This window comes from Cheilinus undulatus, linkage group 23, assembly GCF_018320785.1.
Source record: "Cheilinus undulatus linkage group 23, ASM1832078v1, whole genome shotgun sequence".
In the NCBI taxonomy this organism is placed as follows: domain Eukaryota; kingdom Metazoa; phylum Chordata; class Actinopteri; order Labriformes; family Labridae; genus Cheilinus; species Cheilinus undulatus.
Genome location: NC_054887.1, coordinates 4,935,893 through 4,947,254, shown reverse-complemented (window position 1 = coordinate 4,947,254; position 11,362 = coordinate 4,935,893). Strand labels below are relative to the sequence as shown.

General features: G+C 38.7%; 1 protein-coding gene across 1 annotated transcript; it reads left to right on the top strand.

Annotated features, from left to right (window-relative positions):
* The first annotated feature begins 1,850 nt into the window (after positions 1-1,850).
* On the top strand, positions 1,851-8,723 carry morn2 (MORN repeat containing 2). The gene is made up of 5 exons (XM_041781262.1): positions 1,851-1,889; positions 1,972-2,025; positions 2,097-2,203; positions 4,969-5,105; positions 8,422-8,723. The coding sequence occupies exons 3-5, from the start codon at positions 2,129-2,131 to the stop codon at positions 8,522-8,524; spliced, it is 315 nt and encodes a 104-aa protein (XP_041637196.1). The 5' UTR covers positions 1,851-1,889; positions 1,972-2,025; positions 2,097-2,128; the 3' UTR covers positions 8,525-8,723.
* Positions 8,724-11,362: the final 2,639 nt, after the last annotated feature.

The window sequence follows — 11,362 nt, the reverse complement described above, 5'->3', positions numbered from 1 at the left end:
CTCACTTATCTCATGGTTAAAAATAGTGGGTAAGTAGTTATTATGAGATGAAAAGACGTAATTGTGAGACAGTGAGCCAGAATTATGAGATAGAAGTAGAAATTATTGGGAAAAAATAATTATAATAAGGCTTTAAACAGTCATGATTTTAAATAAAACTCGATAAAGTAACATTGTATGTCATAATTCTGATAAAAATTTGATTTTTTTTTAAACTCATAATTATGAGACATAAGGTCAAAATTATTAGATAGTAAGTCAGTTTCAATTATGAGTAAGTCATAACTATAAGATAAATGAAATTACGTTTTATGTTATAAATGGCTTATTTCATAATTTTGACTCTGTGTATAATGTCACAATAAAGAGGAAAAGAAAAATGACATAAAAGGTCAATATTATGAAAAAGTAAGTCATAATTATGACATAAAATGTTAAAATTAGGAGAAAACACATCAGAAATATGAGATAAAAGCCATGATCTTGAGTTTAATTAGTTTAGGTATCAGATAAATAGATATAATTTTAAATAATCTCATAATTATACTCAACTTTTTTTCTCATAATTTTGACTTTCTATGTAAAAGTTATGGCTATTTCATGACATTGAATTTTTATACAACAAAAAAAGATTGTGGCATAACTGGCATAATTTCGACATTCTCTCATAATTGTGACATTTATCTCATAAATTTGACATTCACTCTTAAGTATATTTTGCCATACCATAGTTACGACTTTTGGTCTTATAATTATTTCTCACAACTTGGAAATTGTGAGATAATACAGTAAGTCATTATTATGAGATAAGTAAATTATGACAGAAAAATATATCATTCTGAGTTATTTATAATTTTGACTTAGACCTACTTTGTCAGTATATCAAATTTTATCTCCTTATTTTGACATATATGTCATAAGTAGGATTTTCAATAACATAAGTTTGGCTTTCCAATCACATAACTGTGTCTTTTTATCCCCAAATTTTGACTTTTTAATCTCCTAATTTGACTTTTTATCTCCTATACTGACTTTTTATCACATAGTTTTGACTTTTTATCTCCTATATTCACTTTTTGTCCCACAATTTTGATTTTGTATCTCCTAATTTGACTTTTTATCCCACAGTTTTGACTTTTTATCTCCTATATTGACTTTTATCCCATAGTTTTGACTTTTTATCTCCTATATTGACTTTTTGTCCTATAATTTTGACTTCCGAACTCATAATTTGGATTTGTGATTTATTTTTTCCTTAGAATTTCCTAACGTTCATCTTTTTTCCCCTTTTTTTAAGTGGCAGGAATGGGCTACCACAGAAATTGGCTTCCATACGTTAGAACCAAACGTGAAATGCTTTTTTTTTTTCCTTTTAACAATACATTCACATTGTTTGACTTAACAAACGTCTGTATGCGTCGAACTGAACCACAAACCTGAAACATAAGCAGCACCGCCATCTTTAACCGTACTTTTTAAGCTAGCTCTGCTCCAAACCTGTTACCATGGCAACTGCAGTTGGTGTTAAACTTCCGCTACAACACAGAGAGCAGACTCTTTATGCAGAGTAGTCAGTGGAGGCTATTTTTAGCGTGAAATAGTGATCAAGTGTAGCTTGAAGTTATCTTGAGTCGTTTTCACACGTTTTTACTCAGATAGTTTGACTTGGAATCGGCCGGTGGCGGCGCACAGAGCGTTTAATTGTCGTATTCCGAGAGCCATCTGTCCCCGGAGGAAGCTGTCACGGATGTCTGGTGGGGTGTCACTGTGAAGTTGTCATTTCTAACACCAAACACTCTTTCGTAACTTCTTCTTTATGTCTAATTCTGTCTTATTTGTATGAGTTTTGATTTCAGATGATAAGGAAACTGATGATTTACAAACGCATGGTAAATAAGTTTCACACCTCTAATGATGCACATTTATCCACCAGCTGAGGTGTTTAGGTAAACAAATATGTCTGTTTCTTAGAGGAGGAAGGGCCAGTGAAGGTGTCCTACATTTTCCCAAATGGAGACAGATATGGTGAGTGGTAACAGATAACACAGTTTTGTACATTTATATTACAGTCAATAAGTGTGTAATCTTCTCCACAGAGGGGGAGAGCAGCAGGGATGAATCAGGGGCCATGATGAGGAGTGGGACTGGGAAACACACCTCAGCAGGTGGTGTCATATACACGGGAGAGTGGCATGAAGACAAAGTAAGTATGGAAGACTGTTTTTAAGATGTTCAGTGTTATCATCAGCATTTGGCAGCCAACAGCAGGACATGTCTCATTGATATAGATCACAGGTGTCAAACTCAAGGCCTGGGGGCCAAATCCGGCCCATGGTATGATTATATCTGGCCCGCGAGATCATATCATATTTGTATTATTACTGGCCCAGCAGTATGAGGTCTGCAGATTTCCTCCAGTATAATAATTTAAACTTCAACTTGATTATTTAAAATATTTTTGTTAACCCATAACAATCTGAAAAAGTAAAGAGTAAGAAAAATTAGATAAAAAGTCATTAATGTGGGGGGAAAATGAATTTGTGTTGTATTTCATTTTTTCAGTTTTGCATCTCAAGATTACAACTCAAACTTATGACTTTGACTTTTCATTTCATGCTTTGATCTTTTCAGCTCATAATTTGGACTTTAAATGTCACATTTTTATCTTTTAGATTCCCAATTTTAAATTTTAAGTCGTATCTTGACCTGTTCAACTCCTTATTTTAGCTTTTTAATCACATATTTTGACTTTTAAACACACGATTTCAATTTTTTTCTCATATTTTGACATTTAAAACTCCTTATTTTGGCTTTTTAATCCCATATTTTGAACTATCAGACTCACAATTTAAAATTTTAAGACATAATTGACTGTCAAACTTATGAACTCAAATTTCTCCTTGTATATTTGCTCTTTAAAAACATTATTTTTCTATTTTAAAAACCGTGTTCTGATCTTTTGAACTAATGAATAATGAATGAATTAATTGAGCCTTTAAACTTATCATTTTTACTTTTTGAATTTCCAGATGATTTATCATCAGTGCTGTTTTTTTTTTTTTCATATTTTATCGCTGGTGAAAATGAGGTTGACAGTTTAAGGTTGTGTTGACCCTGTTAGGCTCTCAGGTTAGACCTAAATCCAGAATCCGGCCCCTGCTGTGATTGAGTTTGACACCCCTGATATAGATGCTGAAAAGCAGGGGACCAAGAACTGACGCCATTCCGATGGAGAGGGACCCAACTGCAGTCAAGATGGCCGACATGGGCATTGCTATACATCCAATCCATGCCAGAAGTCCCAAGTGGAAGTTTCTTCTTCGTGTTGGACTCAGCTGCCAGTGTTTGTCAGTCTTTTTGGCGCCTAAGCCTAACCCTTGGGGCTGGATCTCAAATATATCACCTTCCCCACTGCCTTACCTTGAACCTAACCACTCGAGTTTTAATGCCTAAGCCTAACCTTAGACGTACAGACTTCCGTTTGAGACTTCCGGTATGGACTGGATGTATGTTAATTTGTGAAGATTGTCTTAATGAACAAAATGTGTTCATTTCATAAACCTTTATTAGACGCAGATCTTATTTTCAACAATGATCCAAAAACCCTTTGAAAATTCCCATAGGCTCGCCGCCAAGGCAACCCATTTAACACTAAATTCCGGGTTTTGCCCACAAAATTACGTCATGACTGCGCCACTCTTCTGAGTGGGCGTGGCTTCAACTCATTCAACGGACACGCCCAATTTTACTTCCTCATTTTTCATGATTTCAAGGCTCAATTTTAAAAACCTAGAGATGTTTAATCTGACCTGGGGGTTCATAACACAGTGACCTATCATAGAACAAACCTTAAAAACAGATTTATTTTCACTTTACAGAGCCGTTAAGACATATAGCTCTTACTAAATTAACATTAGTGTCTTTAGAAGTATATTATAGAAACCAACGCTCTAGAGTTCTACAATTTGGAAAACATTGTAAAGTAAATTCACTTGTAGGCTGCTATTTTGTGCAATGCTCTTTAGAAAGTGATGCCATATGGTTGCATTGTTCTCCTTACATCTTTAATATTGTATTTAACCCGATCTACATTGCAGCAACTTTTCCTTATTTTCTCTTTACTTGACCTGCTCTCAGGTTTAATTCAAAAAGACTTTCGGTAGAGATGCACAATATCAGACTGGCAAATTCCAATATGCTGACATTTCCTGTTTTATTTTAGCTAATGCCAGTATTGATAAGGTTAAATGTAGTTCAGGCCCCAAACTTCAGTCTTTGAAACACACTAAAGCTTAGGGACTGAGGATGACTAATAAAAAGCTTTAGCTGACCTAAACTCCACATACTTATTTGTAGGAATGGCTAAGATTTACAGCCAGTATAGGGCTTTATTTACAGCCAATATGTTGGTAAATAATCTCATTATCAGCTGTAATGATAACAGCTGATAGTGGACTAGGAGGTGACTTCAAGCAACACCCAGCTAAAAAGGTCCTTTGGTCCATGGTCCTGCTCTTACCCCCCTCAAGATTTGAAAAACAACAATGCAGCTGTATAACATGATTGTGCAAGTGCATTCTGCAAAAAGGCATCCAATGTGAATCTATTTCAGAAATCCGCCCCCCCCAAAATGGAAAACTTTGCACTACAAAAAAATAAAAAACAAATGTGATTTAGAAAAAGTCTACACGTCTTTATAAGCATTCTTTCTTTTTACAAAATGTCAAATATCCGTATTATTTCTGCTGATATTGACAGCTAATTTACCGGCTGCACACTGTAAAAATATACAAAAGCACCACAATGCATCACAAACCTGAAGCTTACTCATGTAGAGTGAGCGTCAGGTCTGCTATGACTGTGTTGGGGTTCTGAGGGGATAGAGGGAGATGCAGAAGGACAGAGGATGGAGAGGGACAGAGGAGAAAGAGAAGATGTATAAGTCATACATGCTTATGTGTCACACAGATGCATGGCAGAGGCACCCTGCAGCATCCCTCTGGAGCTCTGTATGAAGGAGAATTCAAAGACAATATGTACGAAGGCACAGGAACATACACCTTCCCCGACGGGTCAGTGTACAGAGGCCAATTTCATAAGAACAGGTAAATGAAAACAAACATTTTCTCCTTAAAGCTCCTGTAAGGAACCCCTCAGTGAGTGGTTAGTCCCCGACAGTGTGATGAGCAGCATGATACAGTAAGCTTTTTAAAAAACCACTTTCTACATAATGAAAACTAAAGTGACTGATAGGTTAGCTGGAGGAAAGCACCAAGAAAAGGTAATGTTGTGCCCATAATCATGCTACATACAGGTACATCGAAATAAATCAGAATACTGCGGAAAGTTAATTTATTGCAGTAGTTCAGTTCAAAAAGTGAAACTCATTTATTGATTCATTACACACTGTGACAATTTCAAGTGCTCATTTCTTATAATTTGAATGATTATGGCTTACAGCTATGAAAACCCAAAATTTAGTATCTCATAAATTATAGTCTTGTGACAACGTTCGATGTTGTAAACTAATGGTGTCACACTCTAATCAGCTAATCAACTCAAAACGCCTGCAAAGGTTTCCTGAGCCTTTAAATGGTCTCTCAGTACCAATCATAGGGAAGACTGCCAACCTGACAGATGTCAAGACGACAGTCGTTAGCACTCTCATGAGGAGGGTATGGATGCTCGTGATCTTGAGGCGCTTCTAGAAATCATTGTCTGTCTTCACAGTTCACCTTGCCATACACAAATGCAAGTTAGAGCTGTGTAATGCAATGAAGAAGCCATATGTGATCACCATCCAGAAATTCTGCCGTCTTCTCTGGGCCAAAGCTCATTTCAAATGGACTGAGGCAAGATGGAAAACTGTTCTGTGGTCAGACAAATCAAGAATTTAAATGTTATTTGGAAACCAAGGATGCTGTGTCCTGTGGACTAAAGAGGAGAGGGACCCTCCAGCCCGTTCTCAGCACACAAGAAGAACCCAGACTGTTGAGCAGCTAATAAACAGCTTAATATATTAAGCTGAACATAAGGCACCTTCAGCTAGGTGTCCTGTAGCTGGTTAATGGTGTTGAAAGCAGAGCTGAAACCCACAAACAGGATCCTGTTTGTGGATTTCAGCTCTGCTTTCAACACCATTATTCAGGCTCTCCCAGTTGAACATGCCTTACTCCACCTGCAGGTGGATCACAGACTTCCTGTCTGACAGGAAGCAGCAGGTGAATCTGGGAAAACATGCCCGACAAAAGGACCTTCAGCACTTGCTCCCCCAAGGGCCATGTTCTTTCTTCACTGCTCTTCTCCCTGTACAGTCCAGGTGTGTCAAACTCACATCTGACCGTGGTAGAGTTATAACCGGCCTGCAAGATCATATCACATTTTTACTATAACTTTTCAACCGGTATGAGGTCTGCAGATTTCCTCTAGTATAGAAATGTGACTTTAACCTTGATGGATTAAAACAGTCTTATTAAGTCATTAAAAATGGAAAAGGAAAGACTTAAAGTTTTTGACCCTTCACATTTTGACCCTTGCAACTCCTAAAATTAATTTTTAATCCCATGTTTTGACCTTTTAGACACACAATTAAAACTGTTATTCATATTTTGACCTTTTAAACTTGTAATTCCAAATTTTATTTCAAATTTGACCTTTTAAACATGACTGCGACTTTCCATTTCATATATTTATTTACTTTTAAAAACATTATTTTCATGTCTGATTTTGACCTTTTGAACTGATAAGTTTGACTTCTCATTTCAGATCTGGAGTCAAACACAGCATTTTGACTGTTTTAATTATCAATATCACTTATCATTAGTGCTAAGTTTTTTTTCCCAATAATTTACTACTGTTAACAATAATGTTGGTAATATGTGGTTAACTGTTGACCCTCTTAGGCTCTCAGGTTAGACCTAAATTCAGAATTTGGCCTCTGCTGTGTTGAGTTTGACACCCCTGCTGTACACCAGCAACTGCTCCTTCAATCACCAGTCTGTCAAGCTTCTGAAGTTCAAGAGGAAGCCACCCTCATCAGACTCATCTCTGGTGGGGGTGGGTCCGCCTACAGGTGGGTACACCATCTGGTGACGTGGTGCAGCCAGAACAACCTGGAGCTTAATCCTCTAAAGCAGGGGGTTTTCAAAGTGTGGGAGAGTGACTCCCCTACTAGAAACACTGACCAAAACCTCCCGCCACAAGAACAGTTTATTCCCCTCTGCTGTCGGTCTAATGAACAGTACTCCGGCCCTCCTCTCCCAAAACAGACTCTCACTGATTCCCAAAGTGGCAGAAAAAAATAATGCATGTTTTAGCAGACTTTATGTGCTAAATTAACACACATCAGACTTGAGCACTCCTTTTTACTTCTGCATGCTGTATTATACCCTTTAGAACTGCATTGTAAGTTTAAGTTTCTGGCTGCTAAATATTTTTCTTCTTCTATGTAATTTTTATTTCACCTAACAGCAAGTCAAATTACTTTTATGTGAAAATTTACTTGGCAATTGTTACGTGTGCCTGGCTCTGCATGTTTCCTCTCTCCCTGCTCTCTCTGATCTCCCTCCTCCCCCTACCTGTGGGCTGCAGCACACCTGTGTGCTGTTAGCACTCAGGGTGGAGGAGGGGGAGTATTAGAGCGGCAGGGGAGAGGAACATGGGAGCAGAGAGAGCAGAGCTGGGCCAGGCACCCGTGACACTCTCATGGAGAAGTGCGTGAGGAGGTTTTGTTTTCTTGGTATTTGAGTAACTCTTTTTTTCGTTTAGTATTAATTCGTTCGGTTTAACCAAGCGTTTTGTTTCCCGTTCTCCTTTTCCCCCCTCCCCAGGCATGTTTAGATTGCTGGGTTTTGTTGTTTTAGTTTGGCTGTAGTCGTCGGTAGTCCTGTTTTCTCGTTGTGTTCTTTTCTTGATTAAATAGTTGGTTCTTTTGGTTAGGTAGTTTTAGTTAGGGGTGGTGGCTGGTCCAATGGCCCATTGCGTGGTTAGCCACATCCACCACCCCTCTTTTGTTCTTTTTGGCCGGCAGCTGCAGCCCTTTTGATTTCGTTGATTTGATTAATGTTTAATTAATTCTTTGACCTGTTTGTTAAAATAAAGCTTGGATTAATTTGGAACTCAAACCATTTGTCTGTGTCCTTTTATATATGTTATGGTCTCTTTTGATACGAGCCTTATTTTTTCCAGTTTAAATGAATAATTTTTAAGAGGCCGTAACAGCAATAAAACAAGATTCCAATTCTGGACAAGAATGGGACAACATTCCTCTCCCAAATCTCCAGCAACTGGTCTTTTTACTTCTCAGACGTTTACACACTGTTAAAAAAAGAGGGGATGCCACACATTTGTAAACGGGGCCCTGTCCCAATTTTAGTTGTCCAGGTATTTAAAATGTATGATTTTCAATGTCTTGTGTTGTAGGCTGGAGGGAGAAGGGACACTCACTGACGCACAGGGACTAGCATGGACCGGGGATTTCCACGGGAAAGCAGCGCTGGGTCTGAAAATGCAGCACAACAGTTAAGCAAAACCAACATTATTGGCCTGTATTGAATAAATGCCTTCACTGACTTTAGTCCACAGTAGAGAAAGTTTCACTGTACTGACATTGACCCTCTTTGCGCCCACATGCTTGTACTGTATATCTGTGTAATGGTGGTGAAACATCCAGTGAGTCATGTCTCTTGCCAGAGGTCACTCTCTGAGCTGTATGCACTGCTTTGCTGGTCGCAGTGCTTCAGAGCAGAAAGTGTCTGTTTGTTTACATCTTATTAGACTGGTGCTGTTACATGCTACTGTAAAATAAATACAAGAATAAATACAAGGTTTTTCTTTGCGTGCTTTTGTTCGTGGCTATGAATTTAACTTTGCTGATTTTGTGAATACAGCCATAAAATCTTGTAATGTTTATCATTTTGATACAGTGCATGCAGAATGTTGTTTTTAATGTTGTGTTTTAGCCTGATGCTGCAGTCATTTGAATTCATTCATTGAACCCCTTGTACCTCGAGGACAGCAAAGCTTGTACAAAGCTTGTAGGTGACAATCATTATCATGTGACACTAGCATGATGCGTGCATTAAAGGTCACATATTTTAACCCTTTGAGACAAGTTTGTATTGGTTTCAGAGGTCCCCAAACATGCCTTTGAAGTTTGTTTCTAAAAAAAAAAAAACCCTCCAATATTGGATTTTTGCATGACTTAAAACTCCTATGTTTTAATTCTGCTCAGAACGAGCTGTTTCTGAGTCTGTGGCTTTAAATGAGCTGGCTGACTCCACCCCTGACCCCGCCCCTCTCAGGAAATAGATGTGGCTTAATGGATGTTGCACCCCTCCTTTGGATCAGGAGATGAGGGTGGTACTTTCTTTTAAGCGGGGAGGGTCAGCCGAACCTGGGGGTGGGGCTAACTCCCAGCATGACATCATGAGGGGAAAATCTGAGAACGGCTTGTTTCAGCACACATTTTTAGAAAGGTGGCAAAGGGGGTGGGTGGGGGGGGTGTTGAATTGTGGCCAGGCCAGGGACACATAGTTTTGTAAGAAAAGCCTGAAAAGTGCATTTTGCATAATGTCTGTGTAGGCTCTCAGTCATCCAGGTCATGGTTACCCAAAGCAGATCAAGTGGTAACTGGACTGGTTCCAAGTTCTTGAAGACGTTTCGGCTCCTGGAGAAGAGGCGAAACGTCTTCAAGAACTTGGAACCAGTCCAGTTGCCACTTGATCAACCTTGGATATTCTGCATGTGGTGATGCTTGATGCAAACATGGTGATGGTTGAAACATGCTTAGATAGAATCATGTCTGTCAGCAAATCAGTTGGCCCTGAGCTGAAACAGATGTCCTAAAGTCTGCTTCCTGCAAGAGGACTATTTCTGCTCTAAGGAGCATGTCCAATTACCAGATCTATTTAGAGATGTAGGCTGAACTCATCTTACTGACCTCTTTCCCCTGATCAAAGCTTAAGAGTAATCAAAACAAATTACATTGCTGCTGACAAACACCCCCACAGCATGATGCTGCCACCATCATGCTTCTCTGTTAGGATGGTATTGGGCAGGTGATGAGCAGCGCCTGGTTTCCGCCAGACATAACGTGTAGAATTGAGGCCAAACAGTTCAATCTTGTTTTCACCAGACCAGAGAATCTTGTTTCTTACAGTCTGAGAGCTCTTCAGGTGCTTTTTTGCAAACTTCAAGTGGGCTTTCATGTGTTTTGCACTGAGAGGCTTCCGTCTAGCCACTCTGCCATGAAGCCCAGATCAGTGGAGGGCTGCACTGACGGTCGTCCTTCTCGAACTTTGTCCCATCTCCACACAGGATCTCAGTCATCAGGTTCTTGGTGACCTCTATTACTCAGGCCCTGCTCAATTTGGCTGGGCAACCACCTCTTGCAAGAGTCCTGGTTGTGCTTTCTGAATACGCCATGTTAAAAAATGGAAGCACAGCACTAATAGTTTCATTTATGCTGGTTTTGTCTGCTTTTGACTACTAGAGCAGCCATATATCATTACGCCACCAGCCAATCACAGAGTAGCATATGCTTGTGTTCCCTTCCATAACAGCTGTAGCAGAAGTGTTAGAGCAGCAGCCTGAGGATCTGTGGGTCAAACTGACCCTCAGTGTTGGCTTGTTTCTGTGAAACTCTGCAACTCTTCACAACTCCCTCAGCTTATGAAGAATCCACACAAACAATCACGACTGTTCAACATTGTTTAATTTAATAAGCAACTCTGATAATGCAATTTGTCATTCTATTGATAATGCCTCTATGGATCTGTAATTGCACATACCCCTGAACATATTCAGTATTGAGTATTTTTCTTAGAGATTATACAGACATGGAAACATGTGTAACAAAAACACATATATACCGTAGAGACATCCATACAATGCTAAACACGTCTGGTACATTGCCATACCAGTTACAGGAAACAGCAATTTTCATTGATTGTACAACTTTCAGGTAAAAAAACATTTTCTATTGCAAACTTTCAGTGATGATATGAATGTAAAACCTTCAATATGCTCATGAAGGGAAGTACACTTTAAATAAAAGTAGAAAATGGCACTGAAATTTGGCACAAGATACAAAAAATACATCCGAACCTGAAATGTAACAAACATAAATTCACAATGAGCTATTTGTGTTTAGTGAAAATGTGCAGCTTATGCAGTAAATGTTTGTGCTCCTGGTGTTATTTTAAGAACAATAAATACAGCTTGTGAGCCTGGTGGTGGCAAGGAAGCTTTAAAACTTTGCAATATATTATCTCCATAAACCTGAGAATCTATAAAGTATATAATATTGTTTTAAAGACTTTGCCTTCCTGAAGAAGAAATAAAAAAATCCCTCGCAATGCAG